General features: G+C 43.0%; 1 protein-coding gene across 1 annotated transcript; it reads right to left on the reverse strand.

Annotated features, from left to right (window-relative positions):
• Positions 1-548: 548 nt before the first annotated feature.
• On the reverse strand, positions 549-24333 carry LOC149330877 (protein MEMO1). Its single transcript, XM_089561589.1, has 9 exons — positions 24154-24333; positions 23133-23217; positions 22955-23023; positions 20793-20905; positions 19113-19224; positions 17017-17153; positions 12599-12675; positions 10966-11070; positions 549-9689 (listed from the first exon to the last, which is right to left on the reverse strand). The coding sequence occupies exons 1-9, from the start codon at positions 24212-24214 to the stop codon at positions 9552-9554; spliced, it is 897 nt and encodes a 298-aa protein (XP_089417715.1). The 5' UTR covers positions 24215-24333; the 3' UTR covers positions 549-9551.
• Positions 24334-25159: the final 826 nt, after the last annotated feature.

Genomic DNA, 25159 nt, shown 5'->3' on the forward strand with positions numbered 1-25159 from the left:
GTTATGGCGAGGGGATATGGCATGGCACTCTGCGATTGCTGGACTGGATCTCCCAGGTGGTCGTAATTATTTCGGAGTGTGGAGAGTGGGCACGGCTTGTCACGTGGTGATCGGTGGACTAGTTCACACTACCTGCCACAGCCAGGGGGAACACTGATGCCAACGCATACCTTGCTACATGAATCATTGATCTTCTGACGCTTTTTTTTTTATTTCTGGAGTTGATCCATGGAAAAATTAGTCATTTTTTTATCTGACAGATAACCGATTGAAAAGTAGGAGAAAACCACATGCCACCAGTGGGACCGACCCAGACACAATGCATAGTCAAAAAAGCTTGCTCTGGGTTCCTCAAGCTTCCTGCTGGGTGCTTGTCAGCTTTTCGCATTGTCACCAGCCCCATGTCAATGCAGTGCCAACTGCAGTTCGTTAATGAGTAAATATCAGTGTACACAAGCTTTTTTGAGTCCGTCGCCAGTATTCGACCCCACGACATCATGCTCAGTTACAGGCTGTCATTGCAACAGACACAGCGCATTAGGTCAAAGTACGGTCACAATAGAAAGTTTATTTCGTGTACAAAAGAAAGCAAAAGCCGTGACCATCAGAATATACATACTCTCTGTAAGCATCATTCACAAATGTCTTCTCATTGTACCAGTCACGCACTGCCATTTGCCAAGTGCAACGCTCCACCTCCCACTAAAACGTAGAACCTTGCTAACCTCCCGCACATGCAAAGCATGTTGGTGGGCCATGGGGCAGCACCACCAAGTTCTAGGCAAGGCATTCAGCACTCGTTTTCAGCACCACCACCCAAAAGTTAAATGTACTGTACCATTTAGCAATCCCACCGCAAATAAGGCATTTTTTTTTTCATGCGAGGACAGCCGTACACTGATGCTGTTCTCTACACAGAGCACATAGCTTAATGAGTCAAGTTTTTATCCATCCTTTCAGAAATGGCAAGATCTCTCAGTGGCCCATACATTTCGCTCCCAAATGCAAGTGGAAAGCTATATCTGAAGCCACAGCACACTTCCAAGAACCTAGCACTCTACCATCACTCCTGACAAGCTCCACGTCTTGCTAGTGAAGGCATTACATGTAGCATGCATTTATCCCTCCTTAGACATCAGCAGTCAACTAGGGACAATCTAATAACACGTCACTGAACTACTCAAACTTACATGCTCTTTGTCCCTGGCACTTCTATTACAAGCGCTATTTCAAACATTTAACTGGCTACACTTGTTGCACTTCCAGTGTACAGAATTTTCTTTACCACATACTGCAAAATCACAATTCGCTATATGATTCTGTAGGCTTCTCAAATGTGCTTGTACGGCATGGCACGTACAGGGTGGCCAGCATAAAACTGAACAAGGGTTTGAAGAACTACAAAAGATGTCACCAAAGAAGTAAAACAGTAATGCTGGCATTCGTGTAGAAAAAGAAGTATTTCCTCATCACGGTGTCCTTGAGGTGTAGCCGAACATCAATGAAACAAATTTGTACTTGCAGCCGAAAGATTTGTTAAGCAACGAATTTCATTCAGTCGAGTTTCAACATGAGCTCCCAGGTTCCTAAACTACTCTAGGTGCTAAATAATTTTCAGCTGGATATTTACCTAGTGATTAAACCTGTAACAACGAGCATTATCTCACGATACAGACAAGTGTCGATTGATCTTGTGCCTTGAAAAGTGCATCATATCGTTGCACCCACTGCATTTACAACTTATTTTAAGCAATGTGCAGCTGCGTGAGAAGCAGAAAGCTTGGTGAAAAAAATCAGTCATTGCAAAAGCAGACAAATACAGCAATCACCCACACCGACAATAGGAATGGACCACACAGTTTTATGAACAGACAGATTTCGCTCTGTGACATACTAATTTCTGCTGTGGTGGTATGATGCTGCATCAATGCAAAGGTATGCACCCGTTTCTTATCTCCATATAAATTTTATTAATTTAGAGCAAAATATCAACAACAATATTAGCACCCAGATGCATTTAAAAATTTATAAGGATTATAAGTGGCATAAGTTAGCCAAGCTCAATGAGAGGGCTCACACAAGTGATGTCAGCTGCTTGGAAATGCCCTACCGCCTAGTTGAGGCATCCCTACCATGGTCACTAATCAATCAGTTGTCACTCAATCGGTTGAGTGCTGCAGAGAGGTCTAAGCCAGCCTCAAATGCGCACTGCAACCTCTACAAAGTCAACGCATAAGAATGTGACCGTCAAAGTTGTTTCAGGGTCCCTTTAACACAAGATGGTTCCATAGCTTCAATCAGAAGGTTCTGGACCAACAAGATAAACCACAAACACAATTTTTATAAAAAGTAGCAGCATTCCCAGAATTTTTCCCACATCTTACAGGAAGCCCATGAAACTTTTCAGGAGCGCTCCACAGTGGCAATTTAGAGGTGTCAACTGTGACTGCAGCAATGCCAGTGTGGGACGTTCACAGCTCAAGCTCTTGCCATGGGCATTTTTAATTTACTTTACTCACCCACTTCGATCAATGTGTGCTCAACACTTCCATAGAGTTTCTCAAAATTACCGTGAGTGATAAGCGGTGCGGTGGTCATTCATCCGACATAGGAATGCTTCCAGGCGTACTTTTTAACTGCACGAAGTACATCTACTAGTCCACTGATTTGAAATTTTTCTCGCCTCCGGATGCCAAGCACCACAGAAACCATCACCACACCATGAAAAGTGCTTAAATAAGAAAAAATTTGCCCAGGCTTAGCTTGGTTAAGCCAAGAATGCGTTGCATTTTGTGCGGTCTTTTTGCGCGAGGTATTGCTTGGCGGCACTCGATTTTCTCAGCAGCTTTTCCTCCGTGACGTACGGATGGATGGATGGATAGGAGCACCCCCTTTGAAACGGGGCGGTGGCAACCGCCACCATGCTCAGCCGTTCTTTTTTTTTTGCTTTTTTCAATTGGTATGGTGACGTCACGTCACGTGGTGACGCGACGTCATGTGGTTTGGTGGCTGCCCAGCCGCGCCCTAGGGCTGAACTGAGTGATTGCAATATGCTACGCATAAAAATGTGTAAATTTTCCCGCAGTGCAAAAATAAAGAAGTGAAAAGTAGCTACCATTCATTCCATTGCCCCACAGTAACTTAAATTTTCTGTTACTCTCCTTTCTCTTTCATTTTTTTTTATCCCCTCACCCCCTTCCCCCCTGTAGAGTAGCAAACAGATCATTCTTCCGGTTAACCTACCTGCCTTTCCTCTTATTCCTCCTCCACAGAGCCAGCCAGACAGCACTGACGCTCATGATAAAGTTTGGCATGCATGGTCATACTTGGCCTAGTGGCTACCGCTGTTGGCCCTGCAGTTGCTAGCAGTACCCAAGATCACGCAGTCTGGAAGTGCAAGATTCTAAACTAGCTTAGCCGGTAGCAGTGTCTGAAAAGCACACTTGAACTACTTGCACTTCTTGCACTTGAACTAGTGCAAGGAACTACAGGAGATTTTTTATAATCTGAACTCGAAGCAGACCAACTAATTTTTCTATTCATACTTTAGTTTGAACTGATTGGAACCTAGTTGAAGAACCAGACAACCGAATTTTAAGGGCCCACTTTTTTTCATTTAATGCAAAACTGCTGCAACAGTTTTATTCGAAACTCCACAAAAGACTTTCGTCAAGAATTTTTTATCAGTGGATGCATCTGTTTTTATATATCCCAATGCTAGAAATCATCATCAGCGAGCAAGATAGCCACTGAATGCCGGCATAAGTGATGAACTAAAACTAATATAGCCCTAGCAGCACAGAGTAAATAGCTTTAGTACAGTGTGGAATCCATTTGAGTTTCCACACAAAGTTATGGCACAGTGATGTACCGGTAGGTACAATATGAAAGGGAACATGTCATGAGCAATCAACCAATCATGAGCTACAAGCAGACTTCTTCCAGTTTTCTAAACAATTTTCTTCTGGATGCATAATGACAATAGAAAGCACTTTTAACTGGAGTGCAGAAAAGCCACCAGAATTTGTTCTGTGCAAACTGAGATATTGGCGCTACCTGCATGCCTCGCCAATGAGTTTTTGTGGAGAGTGTTCAGCGCTTCAACCAAGAAACTCTAACACTGTGGTGCCATCTAGTGACAACAGCTCAAACCATTTCAATGGCAATGCAGCAGAGTTCTTTGATCTTACCAGTCACGGAACTTCCCACAGGGTTCATGTATTAAAAACCAACGGTCCAATTGCGCCAAAATTCAGGAGTTTATAGACTTTCACGGCACCCGTGGTGACTATGTAAACTCTGTTCAAGTTACAAGCTCCAAAATTGTGGATAATCACACAAGTGCCTGTCAGCAAAACCACTGAAACAAACGCAATAACATAAATGCACAGATATTACACTCCAAGAGATAAATTACGAGGCAAACCAAGCAAAAAAAACACTTCAGAAGAAAATGGTGACCAATGACGACAGCTTTTACCAGCTGCTTCTAGATGGCGCTGCAATCCATAAGCTCCTAGGGTGCTGCGATCCAGCTTCCTTCGGTAAAATCGCAATATCTCCACCATTTTGAAGCACAAGCTGATTTAACCACGTCAAATTATTTTTGCGGAAACCAATATTGTAAACCTCTCTCTCCATTGTAGAGGTCGGGGGCAATACATGCGATTCAAAGTGGCATTTCCTGACTGTACAAAAGGTGTCGCCACCCGACCAAAGGAACGCTCTATCGGGCCACGCAATAAGTCCCCAAGCCACCACAATAACCATCACGTCCACAAAGTGACCACTGACATAAAGTCAGTCTTAGAAGCAGGTTTTCCCCAACTGGTATGATGTAAGAGCTGTGGCGATGCGGAAGTGAACACTGGCGAAAGCATAAACCACGGTAAAATATAACAAGCACGAAAAAAAAAATGCTACACTGTAACATTTTACTGAGATGTGGTCATGTCATGGGTGCACCGATAATGGAACATTTGACCACAGAATGTCACTTCAGTGTTTTCATGTAATTTTCAATGCCAAATTAAAATCAGATATCTTTTTGTTATTAAAGTACTCGACGCTTCCAAAATAAGGCAAAATATTTTAATTTCCACCAAAATCTGACTACGCATTCTGCTCAGTTAACTCCTTTAATGTGCTTGATGGTGGCAGGACCAAAGCATCAGTCTATTCCGAATAAATTGATTGAGTCAAACATGTTCAAGAAAAAAATCCACTGCACTGCATAACACCAAAAGCACCAAAATTCACATTTACTTACTCTCTGTAATGGAAAGTTTATATTACTTTACATTTTACACCTCTTCTAAGAAGTTCCTTCGCGGTCTCTTTCCTCGAAGAAAACAGCAAACATACCTGCACTGCACGTATCTTGTACTACTACTGTCAAGCACGTAGGTCAGTTACTCATGCGCTTTTGCCTACTGTCAGAGTAGCAGTCAAAACGAGGCGGCAACCCGAGCTAGTGAGCAGGCTTGCTTAGCAATAAATCTAAGCTGTGCAGCGTTGGAGGAAATTAAACACTAAGCACTACATGATCTAAAATAAAGGATGAAAAGGCAGCACCATGATCGCATGCCACCCTCTTTTTTTTTTTTTGCACCTGCTGACGATGCAGCCGCTGATCATCTTTCGCTTTACAGTAACCAAAAATGCAGCGATATTTAGCTAAATATGGTCCATTTATTTGGGATAGCAATGTGTTCTGACCTATCTCAGTGTTATTCAGGGTTTTAGCAGAGTTCAAATTCCTAAAACCATTTTAAACTACAGAAAAACCATGTGCGAGTACAGTACACAGAGGACCCAAGTGCGAAAGTAAATTTTGTTGCGCAACTTTCTGCACCTCAATGCGTCCTAAAAATTCCTAAAAAATTCCTAAATTCCTAAATTTCTTTGGGCAGTCCATACAGCCTATAGACTGGCTGTTCTCTATGGGCCATCTATAGACAGCCTATAGACAGGCTATAAAAGAAATAGAATTTCTTTGGAGAGTCAACAAGCTTCCCACTCTTATAGACAGCAGTAACAAATAGTATTTGTAATGGGGGTGCAGGCTCGAAAGAGTATGGCCAGCCAGACCTGCTCGCGGCCCTGGTAGCAACTGAATGGACAGTATAACTGAACAGATCCTGTCACACATCTTATATATACGGTGTCTTCATTTAAGTACAGGTCAGCACTGAAAAAAAAAAGGCATAATGATACAAAGGACAGAAACCACATAAAAGATTTAAAAAGGCATCCAGTATATTGCTGGCCACAATCTGTCATCAGTCTGAGGTTCCGACATCAGCTTCAGTATCTCTTGACAGGTGCTCATCAGTCATGCAAGTGCTACAAAAAGAACTCGTCAAGATACAGAACACCATTCTCTCTTGACCTCCCTGCATTGTTTCTGTCACAGCAAATATGTGCAGGTCTGAAACTTGCACAAAAAATTCATGTCAGCTACCATCAAGCAATCAGACCTATTCCTACACTGTAAAAGTTTTTCACATCACTGATGCTGAAAGCCTGCAAACACAATCTATGCCTCAGTCAGTCCATCAAGCCATCCAGTTCAAGTGAACAAAGCATTTTTAAATTAATAGTATCTGCATGCAACTGGGTAAAGCTATACAAGTTATGTCAGCTTTCACATCACCTCATTTTACACCCTTGTGGTCAAACCAAAAAGTAAAACTCTCTTCACTAAACTTCCTAAAACACTCTTTACAGACAGGAGCCATGCACGTAAACAAAGAGAGCATTGTATTCTTAGTTGTAGGCAAATGCTGGCATTACAAGCTGACAGTGCTCTGGCCTATCTCCTAGCACTGTTTGGATGCACACATTTGTCCCATTGACACGGCGCACTGTTAGCCAGCTTTTGTAAAGCTGCTGTTGTATTGTCTTTTCTTTCAAAGCGTGAAATGATTTCAGCTCCCGCTCCATAGCCATTTATCAAGCTGGTCAAGCAACCTTGACCAAATACATTAAAATGTGCCTGCACGTGTAATCTGCATGCGTGTGCATACACACACACAAAAAAAAAAGCCTGTATTTCAAACCTTAGCTTGTAACTCAGGTAATCCACAGCACAAAATTAAACTTAAAAGCTAACTACGGGCTGCAGTTGTACTGGGAAATGCAATCAAAGTACTGTAGCAAAGATGAGACTGATTGAAAAAGGTCTACGCTTAGCACCACTGCAATGAATTTTTCTTTACTGCAGCATAAAGCCAGGTATGAACCTGTGCCATCTTCATATCGATAAAAACACTTGCAAAACACCCCCGTCAGTTCTTTTCTGCGTTTCTCTCAATGAGTCCGTGTGTTTTGCAGGCATTGCTTCAGCTGCATCACCAAATATGGAATGCCATCACTGCTTGGTTTCGTCACACGAGGAGAGAACTCAAAAAGAAGCTAAAAGGAAAAACGGTCTGTTCAAACAAAATTGGCCAAGTCTAATTGCACAGATACAGGCCCACCCCACATGCACCCTACAGTACAATACACTTTCAAGCACTTTTGAAACTCCTAGGGTAGATGGAGGGCCCAGAGGCAAAACAAACAGCAGTGTCCCAGGAAAGCATAAGGGGTTGGCTGTGCGCAAGAGTTGTCAGTGGTGCTAACAGCAAGTGAACAGAGATGACGTACAAGTCAGTAAGTTAGTGTTTACCGTATTTTCCGGTGTATAAGACGCGGCTTTTTTTCGAAAATCTTGCTGGTGCGTCCTATACAAGGGTGCGTCTTATATGCGAATTTTTCATCTTTTTTTGCGAGTTCATCGATTACTCCGGTTCATGCTCAAGCTTTTTTCACCTAAAAAATGTCACTACCAATAACGAGGTTGTAACACGGTTAATACTTCAATACCGGGACCACCGTCCGCGACATTCTAGGTGATCTTTATCATGAAACGGCAGGGATGACGACTTCCGGGATCACAAACGCGCGGCTGTTTCGAAGGCCCCAAGCAAAAGTAATGAGAAGCGCCAAAAGATGGTGACAATCGTGCTTCTCGCCATTGTCAAGACAAGCCGCCGTTCTTTTTTAGTCACCCTTTGCAACTTTTTTTGCTCCGTGTACGTAGTGCATGTTTCAGCCGAGTTGCTTCCAGAAACGGGTGAACCTTTTGATAGCACATCTGAAGATGAAGACTTCGAAGGTTTGAAGTAGAAATAAAATGTTGTTATGGACATATGGGGAGCTGTATCGTTTTTTCTTTCTTTTTTGCTAAAACGTGGATGGGTATGGCATGAGTGTTGCCTTTTTTGATCACTTAGCGTTGCTTTAAGAATAGCTCACAGGTACGGTGCATTTCGCGATAGTCGCGCGTTTTTAAATAAGCCTCACTAGCCTAACTGGGTAAACTGGGGTGCGTCTTATACACGGGTGCGTCTTATATACGAACTTTTTCAGTGACAGCTTGCATATATGGGAGGTGCGTCTTATACAACGGTGCGTCTTATACACCGGAAAATACGGTAATCCAACTAAGATCCAGTTCATTTCTGCCAACGCTGCAATAATGGTCAGCCCAAGGGCGAAATGAGAGCAAAGATCAGACGCAGAGTAAAATAAAACGAGTGCTCCCCTGAAGACCATCTTGCCGCTGGCACCAAAGGCAGGCAAAGCAAGGCACGTAAAATGCGCCATTCTACTTCCTGTACAAAATATATGCTGCAGGCTTTCAGTTTTGATCCATGAGAATGGAAAAATGTAACAGTTTACACCGTGAATGATGCTAGGCTCACCACGTCTCCACTGCACCACATTCTGGACGCGCGTTTAGTACCGACCTAAAAGCAAAATGCATAACCCTTCATTTGGCCTACAACTGCAGTTATGACCAAACTGCACCAATCAACCTTGCTTCTCTGAGCATGTTGTATGTTATTTTTGGAATAAGCAACCAGCAAAACTTCGCTTGAATGAACTTGAACTCTGCTTGAAGAGATCAATGAAGAAAATACATCCCTTGAACATATTTTTTCGGAGGGCTGAAATATGCAAAAAACATGAAAATACAAGCAGCGCAAAATGCTGCATTAATATAGTATTCTAGCAAAGTGAACCACTGCATTCAAGCTAGCATCTGGAAAAAGAAAATATGTTCAATAAATAGAGTGTGACAAAATCAAAGAAAATAAAATTTCCCAGCTGAAAGTGATGGCTTGAGTAAAGCTTTTATCACAGCTTCAGTCACAAGGTGGTTCAACGCGGTTGACATTATACAATGGGCTAAAAAGTGTAAAGCTGTACTTCCTCTGTATTCGGAAAGTAAACAAGCTGGTGAGGCACTCACAACTGCTGCCTTGCAACATCACGCCCACTTTCAAACACAGTAAATCAGAACTCACATAGTCAAAACGTTCATTCAAGAGGAGTTTCAGTGTGGTAAGCTAGACGTGACAAAGTGTGTCATTGCTCTCAAAAATGCATATTCAAAATCGATCCTTAAAACAAAACCTTTTATCTACTGAGAGCAACAAAGGAAAACGCAAAGTAGTGCAAATAACGGCGGAAACAAAACAGCAGAGCTTTGGCATTGAACATCACTCGAGGCGAAGAGCGGCTGAGGCGTAGCTGACCGAAGAGTCACTCATGCTCATGCACTGACTGGACTGGGCATACTTCAGGAACTTCAGCACCATCCTGTGGCCGTTGCCAGAATTCTGGAGAGTGTCCACGGCCTGCAAGAAGGGACAACCGCACGCGGACATGACGCTGCCGTTGAAGCGATAAACTGTCGCGGCCAGTTCTTGCACACAGTCCTCAGCGCTATCAGTTTTCGTATCCCAACGTGTTGCAGTTTTCTTGCATACAATGCTGGGGCAAGTCAAGTTGTCCAAAGCGACCTTTGCCCCATAGTACACTGCAAGCTTGTTAGTTAAAGGGATACCGAGGACGAAAGTAGACCTCTATCAATGGGGTACCGGGGTGTAAATCATAGCGGAGACAACTCTCACCGAAAACGGAGCTTTTATCAGCTAGAAAAGACCAAGAAATGAAATGCTGGCATTGCCAACATTGGCCAATTTAAAGTACTAAAACACGTGCATCGACCCCGATTCTTGAACGCCAATCCCAGAGGCTCTGCTTACGTCGCCATTCACTTCAAAACGGTGGCCAACCCAACCTCTTCGGTAAGGATGCCGTGAGTTTTGAGTCGACTAGCAGGGTGATTTTTTTCTCAACAGTAAATGCATCTTTAGCTGCTGGACAAATATCAACATAACTGGAAAGATCCAGAGAATCAACATTACTTGCAACAATGTTGTCTTCAGCGTGCCTTTAATGGAGACAAATCAACCACTTCAGGAAAAAATGCAGTCCAAAAGATTTCCAACTTCAAAACCACCTCTTAAACACAATTGGTGTAAATTTTTTTTGGCTTCTCCAATTCTTTTGTTACTGCTGTTGGCACATGGCCTTGTCAATGTGTTAACTAAGTCAGATATGACGAGACAACTCTGGAATGATCATGATCACTCACTGCAGTTTCTATGATGTTCAAGAGTGTTGCCATCATTTAGGGAATCATATCCCAAAGCTTCACTTATCTTGCATAATCTTGAATGTTCAGTTTTGCGAGGCATCTCACCACACTCTGGTGATGGCCGAGAACGATGTTCATTCAGATCTTCGACGACTACTAAGAGCACCTGCTACTACTGTCACCACCGAGCTCAAACTCGTTTGTGCACACAAGTCTGCTCAAATGAACGGCGTTCGAGTTTGACCAAACACTAAGCCGTCTTTATGTTTGACACAAGTATACCACTCTCTTTCCTGGACTCCCAGCCATCCCAACGAAGTGACACAACCTAAACATCACGCTGTTTTAGTACACTTGGGATAAGATATAAACTAGAACTTAGTGGTCATGCTGTCACCAGCATGAAGCCCAGAGAGTAAAACAGAGTGAGCACAGCACAAGATCCACTTATCGTTTGAAAGTCCGCTCACATTAAGCAGAACACCAATGGGATGGCGGCCGCAGATGGTGTTTCCGTACTTCTTGAGGTACGCGGTGAACGCAGTCGGAGAAAGCTCCTCAATTATGCTCATCCCCTGCAAGAGATCACACACCAAAGTACTCAAAACTGTGCATCCTCGCCACTGTATTGCATCACAATGTCAGACTTCTGGCACGAGAAGACATGTAGGCAGTGAAGAAACTGAAGCTAGAATACAGGTGAATAAAGATTTCCACATCCAACTTCGATCTAGACGGAGAATCAAGTGCCCATTTACAGAAAACTTGGACACAGCAGATGAATAAGAAATTCTGTAAATAAATTAAAACCTTCATTTTTCTTATCTACACCGCAACATGCCTTACCGCTATCATAGGATATCAAGAGAACCTATCACTGCGTAACCTATTGCTTTGTATAGTTCCCCTTCTGATACTGCCATTTTAATAAAACATGCAGCTGTCACCACAAAAATCGCAGAACATTGCCTTTTTCAGCAAGGAAAGAGCATAAACAAAGCATTCTAAAATCTAACAACCAGAAAGTAGCATACACAGATATCTTGCCAATGTGCCCGAAAACACTGGTCAAATATGAGGCCAATAAAGAGTCAAGGATAAGCATCTCAAAAAGTTACAGCAAAATGATAACAGCAGAACCTCTTTACAGCAAAGCAGAAAGTTAGACATACAAGTCAGGGCACACAAATCTGCCATTCAGCGTGTGTAAAGATATCTGAAATTGAATATTGCTCTGGCCTTTGAATAAAGTGGCATAAAACGCACATCTTGGTATGTAAGCACATATCCCCTTGCCTTTTTCTATGGACAGATTTTAGAGTTATATGCAGTAACTGATAGCTGAAGGCAAAAGCTGGCAAAAGTTCTGTTCTCACACGTTAGGTGGCTCAAATGCTCAAAGATTTCATTTTCATAAAAAAGAGCGTGCAAAATGTCATAGTGCATCTTTGCTCTAACATAATGTATCACACATTTTTTTTTGTTTTTGTTTCACTGATGGTGCAGAGCATCCAGTTCAATACCATGCGGCACACTACACTCTGCATATAACCCGCATCTTTCAAGTCAGCAGCCGAGCACCATAACCCCTGATCCACCGCAGTGGCTACAGTTGAAGATTAACCCCTGATCCACCGCAGTGGCTACAGTTGAAGATTAAACACTTCCAAATACTTTTCCAGACCCACTAGCATTCTCCTCTTCTGCAAGCCTCGCCAGATTTGGCACTGTCTTCTTTCCATGTGAGTGTGCTCTCGGGTATATGAAGTCATTTCCTTCCGCATGACGGTGCTCTTAGGTACAGTCTTTGTCAAAAGTTTAGAGCCCAGGGGGTTTGCTTCTAAGCCTCGCAGTGGGACTCCTGTAACACTCGTGGTAGTCCTACCCATTGGAGGAGGCAGGACCAGAAATCTTCTTGCCTTCAGCAAATTTGGAGCACTGGAGGTGCATTACGAACCAGACAGTGCGCTTCAGAAGCAAACCCCCTGGGCTCTGAACTTTTGACAAAGGCTGTACATCCAGTCAAATGGCAACGCAATTCAAATCACCATTGTATGGCCCTAATTTCATGCACACACAAGTTTGCCATGGACCAGTACTGACCTGTTTGTCCAGCTTTTCAATGGACTGATGGATGTTGCCCCAGGACTTGTCGTAGTACTGATAGTGAAACCTAGCCCCTGAAGTGCATGTGAAAACATACTTAATGCAAGAGATTTAAGGAAAGAAACGTCTCAACATTAGTTGACATAAAACTGTATACCGACATTAGACACAGCAGTGAACAGAGAAAGCAAAGCTGCCAAGTATGGTTACCATAATGTTAAAAACAACATTGTTCACATAAACAGTGAATGCTCTTCAGATGCCTTGAGGGCAAAGGCGCATGTGCTGTACACCAAATGTTGAAACGCTTAGCCAATTAGGAACAACTCACAGGCACATACATGCACTGTGCTACCTACACTTGCACTCAACTCACATGTTAGCCAAAACACAGTGAAGACACTGGCACAGTAACAATTCAGCACAACTCTTTACTGGGTACATTAAATTTGTACACTTCCAGGTTTAATAGCGAAGAATTTTTTAGTCCTATCAGTAATACAGACTGGTCTCCGTGCTTTGCATCGAGCGATTCGGAGCGAGCAATGGAATGTTTTTGCCGCCTTTTTTCTATCTGTGTATCTCAGAGTACAACATCAGTAAAGTGTAGAAAGAATTATAAATTTCCCCACAATCCATGGCTGACAGGCAGTTTATTAAGCTCTATGCGACGCAAAGAAAATTTATATTAAAAAACCAAGAAGCAGCCTTTTAATGTTTCTTTAGCTGCACACTATAAAAACTACGCTACTGCGCTAAATAACCTACTGAAATATGCGAGAAAATCTTACTATGAGCAAGAAATACATAAATATGATTGTAACACTAAAAAGCAGTGGAAACTTTTGAGTGAATTCCTCAAATTACCCAGCGCGAACAGCCCCCTTACTGAAATTAATTTCAATGGTACAGTCTACACTGATCCATTCGACATTGCAGATGCTTTTAGTGACTTCCTTTCTGCACCTCATAATAGTCATCCACTTAGTTCAGAGAAAAACATAAAGTGCTCTAAACAATCTTTTTTTCTTTTTCCTGTTTCCCCTCGTGAAATCGAACTGCTTATTACTGGCCTCAAGGACACTAGCCCTGGATTAGATAAAATATCCTCTCGGCACCTTAAACTCATAGCCAATCTGATCTCTGAACCAATTTGTCATGTCATTAATCTCATCCTAAAGTCAGGCGTTTTTCCTGCTTGCCTCAAAACAACCAAGGTAATCCCAGTGTTCAAGAAAGGAGACAGATGATTAATTTCTAACTATCGACCTATATCTATTTTATCTTCCCTCAGTAAGATTATCTAGAAATTGATAGTTGAACGTTTAAACAATTACCTAGATAAATTTAACATAATTTCCCCCCATCAGTTTGGTTTTCGGTCTGGCAGCTCGACTAACTTAGCTCTGATCTCTTTGAATGATTTTATTAACCAAGGTATTGATAACGGCAAGTTTGTTGGCTCTGTCTTTTTAGATTTCACAAAAGCTTTTGATATGATTAATCACTCCATATTGCTTCAAAAACTTGAGTGTTATGGCATTACAGGTCCCGTGTCGCGACTGCTGAAAAGCTATTTGCAAAATTGTCAACAAATAATCAATACTGGTGGAAGATTCTCCCAAGCTAAAACCATTAACCAAGGTGTTCCTCAGGGCTCTACTTTAGGACCCTTACTGTTCATACTATATATTAATGACCTTCCTAATTCTATTAGTCCAACTCACTGTGTCTTATATGCTGATGACACTACCGTGTCATTATCTAATACCTCTATAGATGATCTGACTCTTGAATTGAATGCCGCTCTAAGTAATGTAGCCAAATGGTGCACTGATAATCAGTTGGTGATTAATCCCGCTAAAATGAAATTCATAGTGTTCAAAAGTAGCCAGAAAATTCTTTCCTATCCTCCTACGTTAACCCTTTGTTCTTGTAATGTTCAGGTTTCTGATAACACCACCTTCCTCGGTGGTATTCTTGATTCAGCTCTTGAATTTTCCATCCATGTCGCTCATCAAAAAAAAAAAAAAAGATCTATGTCTGGCATCAGAGCGCTGATTCAGGCGCATCCATATTTTCCATGCAACCTACTCCTCTCTTTGTATTATGCCTTCATACACAGTGACCTATCATAGTCATTTATCGTCTCTACAAAACCAGGCCATCCGCATTATTACCCGTAGCCCTTTCTCAGCTAATGCTCGTTCTTTATTGCATAAGCACAATATTTTACCAGTCCACCAGCTTTTCCAGTATCACCTTGCAATCATGTTCTTCAGGTTACTACACGGCACCCTACATTTTCAGTTTGTAGACCCCATCCTGCTGATCAATCACAACCCTATCAAATTTGCAGCAAGAAACAATTTTCTGCTTCCCAAAGTCCATACCAATTATGGTAAATCGACGTCATCTTTTCAAGCAATTTCATTTTAGGATACATTGCCACCCACTCTAAAAACATCCATTTCCTTGCCTGCATTCAAAAATAAGCTGAAGGTATTTTTGTTGGAATGCTGATGTGTTATTCTCTTTTTATGCATACTATTACCTGCGTTATTGTGATTTTTACTCTGTCTTTGTGGTGAAGTATTGATTTTATATTTTTTTTATTTCATAATTTCCGCTAACTATGCTGTAATCATCTCTTGTATTATTGATTTAGCGGGGGTCCCGGTACAGTCTTGGACTTTGGGACCCTCGTCTGTACTTTTATGATCTTCTGTATACTTTTTTGGGACCAATAAACCATTATTTCACCAAAAAAAAGGCACAGCGTACAAATTCATGTACAAAGCCAGGGAAAAGAAAACGCATGCATCCAAAAAAGGGAGTGCACAAAAGTGCGCACTGTTTCACTGTGAGCTTTTGCCAACGCTTGTGTCATTAATCATTTTTGCTTGTTTGTTTATGCCAGGCATAAGTGTAAGTACACACAGCAACATTGCGCACAAGAACACATAGCTTCCAATGATCTGTTCCTGAACAAGGTAGGCTAGCATATCACGCAGATAATGTATTTACACATATATAATGCAACCTTAAGTATAATTCAAGTGAAGAGCTTGAGACCTCAAAAAAAAAAAAACAAGTATGATTACGAATATAAAGTAATTTCAACCTGTCGAAGCCAACACAATCACAAGTACCAAAGCCTACGACATGCTAACATACACTGACTCCCACATAACAGTGGCTGTCGTCACCGCCATGCCACCCCTGCTTCCTGTTTCGTGTTAGCTGCCCAGTACTGTGCTCGTTTGCCAGTCTTTCCTTTTCCAACTCAACTGTTTTCCCCCCCAAGGTGGTCGAAAATTTGGCTTCTGTAGGTTGCTGCAGCTATCTTCAGTAGAGAGAACATAAAATCTTCCTGTAGTCGCAACTTGGTTCCATATACCACGCGATACGTGTTCTGAAACCGATGAACTGAGGAAGAAAAGCTCATTTTGACTTTGAGGAAAAAAAACGCAGCTACCACACACAGTGTGGCATTATCTTGCTCAATTCTTGCTAGAGCAGCAGTTGAGAGCGCCAGAAAGTGGTTTCCCAAATGCTTTGTGCAAAATTTGTGCACAAAATATTTCATTTTTACGTTTACTTTTTTAATTTAATTACACTGCAGGGTTAGCAAATCCATTGCCCGAAAAATTGTTTTCATCTCATGCATCAGGATGTCGACGTTGTGGTAACTGACTGCAGCTTTTGCGCTTTTCAAAAATGTACCTTTTCTATTTGTTTTCTTTTGATAATCTGACCAAATATAACTTCTTGTTGAAAAAATACCTTTTGCAATGAAATTTCACTTGTTTATCTGCGAATGATAACGGTATAAACAAAATTTGGAGAACGCTTAAGCTTCGCCTTTAAGAGTGGAACGTGACAGCATCTTGCGTTGCCAGGGGGCCCTGTTCAGTGCAACGCACTGCCCTTGGACAAATAAAAATTGGTTTTTTGAGGAAAGGAAATGACACAGTAACAGCCTGACTTGTCTCCGTGGACACCCAAACCACCCACCATAGATTTTTTTTTATATGCAGCCCCCAATTATAGGCAGCTGGTCCCCTGATTATAGGTCACTGATTCAAATCCCTGCCGCAAGCCAGACTCTAAAGCTAGTAAGTTTATGCCGCAAGGAAATGCTGAATCCTGAATCATGACACATCATATAAAATATTCTGTGGCAAACGGTTGGCATGATACAACTTTTTCCAACGCGCAATGCCGACAACTAGAACTACGACGTCGACCGCTTTTCGGCTGAACGAGCTGTATAAGCAGTCGCATAAAAATGAACAATGCTGTAATCCTTGATTACAAGCCTGTAGATAAAGCCTTATATTATGATCGTTACCACCACCAAATGCTGACTAACGAACAATTAGCACACGGAAATAAGAAGAGGCAGCCCTTACCCCAGTGACAGAAGTCTGAGGATATCACAAAGAGGTTGTCGGCATCAGCAAGGTATTTGCTCAGCAGCCGGCCGTAGAAGGCCTCGTTCTCGGGACTCAGCGAGCCCACAATGATGGGCACAATGGTGAATTCCTGGCTGGATTTTGCAAAGGAGCAGGGAGGGAAAAAAAAAAGCCTTAGCATGACCAAGCAAAACAAAAAAGAAGTAAACCATAGCTCCTCAGAAAAAAAAAAAAATGAGAGGAACCAAGGTAGGAGATGGTTAGAATGGGACCTGTAGAACGCTAACTGCGATATCACTGGAACCCCAGTGATCACACCTGATAATGACGATGTAATGCATATGCAACAGCAAGCTTCAGCGATCAAACTCTTCTTACACCGAACCTTGTGAAAATTAGAAGGTACTTTATATGCATTCTAGCAAATGCCGCTTGTGTGTTTCTGTATAAACCCAAAAAGCAACTTATTTTCTCTACTGAACACGACAGCCATCCTCCTTAAAGGTGCACTGAAGAGGAATCTGAACTCGTCTTTTTACAGCGGGAACTCAATCTATACGTTCCGAGCATTCTTGGAGACTGCGACTTATTGCCCTGTGTGGCCGATTTCCCTAATTAAATCGAATTAACGTCCGGCTCCCGCCTTTTTTTTTTAATTCTCCCTCGTACGGTGGGCGAAGTCGACCAACGCGGGGAGTGCCCTTCAGCCAGCTCCGTGGAGGCTTTGCTTTCACTTCATTTTGTTTTTTAGGTTTCCGTGAATAAATAGTTTCATTTGCAGATAATATAACCGCAAAATAAGCCCGCAGAAATAAAAATACGCGCGGACTATTTGCTTCTACGGACTACTACGTATTACTCTGCCGATGGCAGAGCGGCAAGCCGCCACGGGACTGGGTGAAAGGCACTCCCCGCGTTGGTCGACTCCGCCCACCGTACGAGAGAGAATTAAAAAAAAAATAAAGGCGGGAGCCGGACGTTAATTCGATTTAATTAGGGAAATCGGCCACACAGGGCAATAAATCAAAGTTTCTAAGAAAGCTCGGAATGTGTAGATCGAGTTCCTGCGGCAAAAAGACAAGTTCAGAATCCTCTTCAGTGCACCTTTGAGGGTTTCATGAAGTGCATTCAAACCGAGTGAGCAGCTTTTTGAAGGGTGTGACTAAATCGTCCACTTCAATGTGATCAGCCAACAAACATAACAGCACAATAGTGCTTTAAGAACCCAGAAATGTAAAATGGCTCTGCAAGAAGGTCAGCGTTACAAACATAGAAAAACAAAAGGCCGGGCCTGTGGATAACAGATGCAACACGCTCATCGCTTCCAAAAAGTGATGCGGAAAACACCAAACCACAGCCCCAACTGTATCATGCACGTCAGCGCAACTGTAGGAACCAGATACCAAACAGACCGCCGCGGTGGCTCAGCGGTCATGGGCGCTAGGCTGCTGACCCGAAAGACGCAGGTTCGATCCCGGCCACAGCGGTCGAATTTCGATGGAGGTGAAATTCTGGAGGCCCATGTACTGTGCGATGTCAGTGCACGTTAAAGAACCCCAGGTGGTCGAGATTTCTGAAGGCCTTCACTACGGTGTCCCTCATAGCCTTAGTTGCTTTGGGATGTTAATCCCCATAAACCAAACCAAACCAGATACCAAGTGAGGAACAGTAATCAGCGCACACAGCATTTCATAGAAAGCAGTAAGCACCAAGAATTAGTAATAATACCTTGGCCAGCATCTTGCTACTGCAAGCTCCTCACAGCTTCATGACATCTATGGCTGTCACTTAGCTGGTACCTCACCTGTTCTCTAATACACTACGACCACATGGCTGTGGAGCTCTGTATGGTCCATTAATAAGCATCAGACTTTTCTAGCTCATATAAGTCCAATAGAAAAGCATTCCAAGCCTTTGGCAATGTATCGCACCCAGTCACTTCCTACCCTGTTCTTGCTTCTTCCCTTCCTATCAGCAAAGCAAGGCTTACAGAAAATAGAAAAATTATTAGCAAAAGGACAAAAAAAATTCCTCAAAAGAAAAGGCTAACAAGTATGCGAGCAATCACGTAACAGTTTGTGGGGTGTACTCACTTTTCCATGACCTTCGCAATGTAAGGCAGGTGCATCTCTAGACTGTGCTCATTCTCATCAACGTGAATCGAGACCTCTTCAAATGCACCCGTCTCGTACAGTTCTTCATACACTGCAAGCGAGAATGCACACACCAATCACTGCAACGAAACATCACACAGCAACAACAACAGCTATAAATGGCTGGGCTCCAGTCATGCATCTACAACATCTGGTAGCCTGGATGACAACTATCACGAAGCAGTTGCTCTATGACAAGCAGTAATTAACGTTAAGATATTGGAGGCGGGCAGAGTGGGTGAGGGAACAAATGCGGGTTAATGCCATCCTAGTTGAAATCAAGAGGAAGAAATGGGCTTGGGCAGGGCATGTAGTGCGAAGGCAAGACTACTGCTGGTCCTCAAGGCTAACGGAGTGGATTCCAAGAGAAGGCAAGCGTAGCAGGGGGCGGCAGAAAGTTAGGTGGGCAGATGAGATTAAGATACGGTGGCCGCAAGTAGGCAAAGGACAGGGTTAATTGGAGAGACATGGGAGAGGCCTTTGCCCTGCAGTGGACGTAGTCAGGCTGATGATGATGACGATCCACCTGAGAGCAACCATGTCAATGTCGGGCCCCCAGGTACCAACAACATAAAGAATGGATGGGCCCCAAGCATGAATCCTGATGAACCAAGAACAATCCTCTTCTTTGATGACACATGATAACAGTGATGATGATGCGTAATAGAGTATGGCGGCAAGAAATGCGATCTAATGCAGCATATAGCAATCACACAAGAATACAATACATACGGCAGCCTGGGACAAATTTTTGTTCAACTGCGAAGTTTCTAAGAAAATTGTTTAGCTTTCTCGTGTCGCTTTATGACTGTACTCACGTAGACGCTAATGAATAATTACTGCCATTATAAGAATTCACTCTATATTGGAGAATTTTCGTCAACACTTTGGACTAACACTGGGCAGTTGCTGCATTTTTACTTTATGCAGTTTTTACAATCCAGTAACATTTTAATGCATAAGTAGATACCTTGAGGTGCACGATTTTGCTTTTTTTACCACTCCTGCAAATTAGAGGTTGCCAGTGCATATTATCTGTACCTTCCTAATGCCCATCCGAGATCCACTACTATATACTCTCGCTCAGAGATCAACACAACATAAAAATCTACAAGGAGCACTAAGACAAGCATTCGTTTACAGGAAATGTGATTCGTGAAAGCTGCAAACCACAGCTGACACTTTTCAGCAAAGTTTCTATGGGACGGGCCTACAGATATGGCAGGTAAAAAAAAGAAACATCTGAGTAAATACCACATTTAACTACACATGCAAAAGCAAGGCTGGAAGGCACCACTTGTGCCAATTGTGGACACGGTGTACCAGCAAACCTCTGAACTTCACCCCTGCTCAAGAATCAGTGCTGCTGACATCAAGTGTTTTGCCTTTCCGAAGTATCCATTCAGTCACTAGAAGAGATCACCACTTATCTGTAGTGTAGATTGTGTACATTGCATTCACAGCTCAAATCCATTTACTCTTCTTAATTTCCTTTAGGATGTCATCAATTTTCATTTTTCTCTTCTGTAACCCTCCTTCTGTACCTAACATTACCCCCTTCACCGTTCCTTCCATCTACCCATGAATGTGCCCATAGACGATGCAACCGTGCACACCCACCTTCCTGGTCAATGGTGAGATCATAGAATGGCGTCCGGTATGCTTTGGCTGGGGAGAGGCCACACCCTCCCAGACGGGCATGGTGGGAGGGACCAAGGATGAAGACGCGCCGCCTGCAAGTTGCCACCCTCACACCACTGTCCAAGGAAATATGCGCCCCACATACCCCCAAAACACTCTGGCAGGTGTCTAGCATGGAATCTTCACAAGACGCACTTTCGAAACTTAAAAACTCTGCACCACGGATAACGCAATAAAATCTGACTTCATAACCTGCGATCGCAAGATGACCAGGCGGTGTCGTACCTCATGCATGCACGAGAAAAAAAAACAGAGACAACAAAACCAACCTGCAAAAAGAAGCTGACCACCTTCTTGATTAATGTAACACAAATAAATTGAATGCGTCAGCAATACTGTCCGGCTGTACTGCTACTTATAATACTAATATGTACAGTGCATGTGGCACACTCAGGCTCACAAACTTCAACCCACTTTCTGCATGAGCCCAAACAAGACTTGCAGTCAACAATCACACAACAATTATTACTAGAGTAAACAGTTTGATCTTAGCTTTTTTTCATAACACTCTCCATTTAAGCACCTTTTGTTCTTTGTCAAGGGTATGCATCTTCTTCTAGATGTCAATGCCTGTCCTGTATGTTCTTATCCTGTCTTCATAAATAAGGAAAAAAATGTTTAGTGAATACATCTGCGACTTTTAATGCAAAACAACTGCTTTAATTTACTCGTTACAATAATTTTTTAACTGTTTTCATCTGTAGAACGCCATAGAACAGCTGGATAATGACCAAATGTTTCGGGGAAACCCCGAAGGTGGAGTAGATTTGTAATAAGGTAGTAATTACTCATTGGCGTCCACCCGAGCACAGCCAGACGGCTACAAAGGAAAGCTATACAGCTTTCTCAGAAACTTCGTAGTTAAAGAAAAATTCGTCCTGGTACGGGGTTCGAACCCGGGACCACCGCTTCACCGGAGCAGTCGCTCTACCAATTAAGCTAACCGGGACGGCAAGCTTATGGTAGGGTGAGAGCGAATTGATCAATAACTCGAAGTGGGAACAGAGTTGACCAAATGTTTAGGAGAAACCCTCAAGGTGGAGTAGATTTGTAATAAGGGAGTAATTGCTCATTGATGTCCACCCGAGCGCAGCCATACGGCTACAAAGGAAATCTAAACTACGAAGTTTCTGAGAAAGCTGTATAGCTTTCCTTTGTAGCCGTATGGCTGCGCTTGGGTGGACATCAATAAATAATTACTCCCTTATTACAACAGCTGGATAAGCATCTCATTTTTGACAGTTTTTACAAGAAGAAACAGCCATAAGTGAAACATGTTCAAGGTACTTCAGTGAAATGGTTATAGTATGTAACACACGTAACACTATTCTTTACAACACGCTTGCCTTGCAGAGTAGCTAGCTAATTTACAAGCCACCACCACTAGGAGGGCCTTCAGAACAATTCATGAATTTCAGTGCAAAGAAGCACCACAGCAGCCCATAAAGCGCACTGTTGTAGAGGGGTGCCCATCACTCTCGACCAGCTGAGGTTCTTTAATGTGCACCAATACGTGGACATTTTTGCATTGCAGTTTCATCAAATGCGGTCACCGCGGCTGGGGTAGATTTCATGAACTTCCGTTCAGCAGCTGACCACAAGCCGCTTTCAGAACAAGTGATGACTTCCTAGAATGAGCTTCCCAAAATGGAAGCATACACCTCAGTGGTTAAGGCACTTGTCTACTGAGCCGGAGTACCCGGGTTCGAACCCGACCGCGGCGGCCGCGTTTCGATGGAGGAGAAACTCAAAAGGTGTATGTGTGCTGTGCGATGTCAGTGCACATTAAAGATCTCCAGGTGGTCGAAACACCTCTTTCTTCCGATCTTCTCTCACTTCCTCCTTTATCCCTTCCCTTACAGTGCCCTACCAGTGTCCACCGAGATATGCAAGACAGTTACCACGTCATTTCCTTTCCTCACAACCAATTTTCAATTTTTTGCTTGTATAATTCATGCCATGTTTCTTGGCTGAACAGAGCTGCATAAGCGATTTATCTGATGCGATCGCAACAAAGCGAAACCACACTCTACAGGTTGCGGCAAGAAGCAATCTTCTTCCAAACACCAGAAAGCACTCACACAACGGAAGGGTCGACTTGCTTGTACGCGTACGCCGCACAGGCCCCGCAGTACTGGTAGCCAGCATGCCTGCAACAAAAACAGCAGATGTAAATGTATGTCCCTGCTGTTCAACACACGACAGATACTGGCAATGCATGCCGAGCATGATGGCACCATGCCGAAACCTTTTACTCACGGCGCTATGACCGCCCTGGCTGGCCCAAATGATGGAGGCCCCACGGCTGAGAGCCAGTTGTCAAGTTGATACCTCAGTTCTCGAGCTGAAACAAGTACGAAAAATGCAAAGAATTAAGTATATGCACATCGTGTCGACGCTGAAGAAATGTTGGAACTGGCTGCCAGAACCGTTAAATTGCACATGTCGCTTCAAACTTGGAACTTTACAGGATGTAAGAAGTGGGAACGTTTAGCTGCGACTATAACCGCTACTTGCATGAAATTTTAATGCGCATAAAAGAATCCTATGCACAAAGAACCACTTCAGCGCAGTCGTCCGTTGGTTGCAACCATTGACTGATTAGCAATGCATACACCCACACCACAGATGAGAAGTCCTACTAAGTAGAGAACATTTACAATCATTCATTTCCACGTTTAGTCTGAGCATGAGGGGTTGAATACTAACGGCTCGGTGTTAAGCCCCTAGTTTCGTGCTTCACAATGCGGAATAAAAAAAAATCACAATTACGCCAAGCATTTGTTGTTTGGCTGGCATGCTTCTGTCAAACACGAAAGAGTATGACTGCTGGCTAGCTGCTGTCAGGTCAGGACGCTGCCGTCTACACCACGCTACCAACGTAATTACGATATCTGCGCAGTCGTGGTCAAATATAAAGAAACTGAGTCGTAGCACGCAAAAGAGGGCGAGTAAAGTTCAGAAATGAAATATATTCTCGTTGTTTTATTTCGTAACAAGAACAGCAGAAAAAGCAGAGTCCAGACGCTGTCAAAAGAGCGCACGATTACAAGCCACTGCTGTGACAGGTCTAGTTCGTGAACCCATAACGCAAATATTTTAGCGACTAAGCAAGACAGCAAGCTTTATATCACCACGCAGTTCAATATCCATGCATTCCATTGAGTATAAACAGCGCATTTGAGCAGGAAGTGCGCACTTAAGGAAACAAAAGCCTTTGTAGAAACAGCTGTGCTCGATCAAAAAGCAGCAGGCACCAGTTCGTCCAGTTCGTTCTCACCTGAGTCGGTGTACCAACTACCCGCGTGAGACGCTTTCCTCACCAGACGTTGAGATGACATTGCGGTGCCAATTTTGATAAACGGTGATCACTAGAAATAAAAGTATAGGGCTGTAAAAAATGTCCCAATCGCGTACGCCACAGATCCAAACAAAAACTAGCACGCCTAGCGCAAACGCCCCCTCTTGGTGAATTTACCGAAGAGTGAAAACGAAACTGACGTTCGCTGTATTTATTGTTTTGTTCAAATATTTTCTGTTTCCTTTAAACGAATAACTAGTGCGTGTATTGACTGACTCTGTACATCGCTGTACGTAACATCCTGTTGGTATCAACAACATGGAATCACTTTCAAAAATCAAATGAACGCCGACTGATAAATAAGCGGCGCACTGTTCTTTCGCCATCAAGCCTGCTATATACATTTTCAGTCAAACAAGCACGGACGTTTCCGCGATCGACGTATGGATGTTGCATGTTGCAACCTGAGATTCGAACCCTAGAACTCTTTTCTCAGCAGCCACTGTAGCAGCTGCTGTGACGCTCCTGCAGGAAGTTCTCGCACCAGAGAAAGAGCCGGCTTTGAAAAGTGCCTGACGTTATACGCAAGAGCTAATTCTGTTACCTCTAAACTGAAGTCGAAATATATCACGGGCGTACCCGTTCAGAGGGATTCCTATTTTGAACAAAAGCCAAAGTGTGCTTTACACTCATGCTACCTGATGGACTAACCATTGGCTGAATGCAAATAATGTGTTCCCTTTCATATTAGACCTACCAGCAAGCCTACCTTAAAGTGCACTTATAAAGCAGTGGTCAAACTGGTTTACGGTGAAATTGTATTTGGCAGTTTGCACTTGTCCAGTTTTGTCCATGCCCTTCGCCCTGTTTCTACATATATGTATCAACTAACTGAACTTTGTTTTACTCCAGGAAATTTCACCATGAGCCGGAAGGCTTCACGTTTGTACCTAGGGCAATCTGACAGGTGGAATTCGTAAGCATG

The sequence above is a fragment of the Amblyomma mixtum genome, chromosome 9 (assembly GCF_055824585.1).
Source record: "Amblyomma mixtum isolate Tamu chromosome 9, ASM5582458v1, whole genome shotgun sequence".
Taxonomy (NCBI): domain Eukaryota; kingdom Metazoa; phylum Arthropoda; class Arachnida; order Ixodida; family Ixodidae; genus Amblyomma; species Amblyomma mixtum.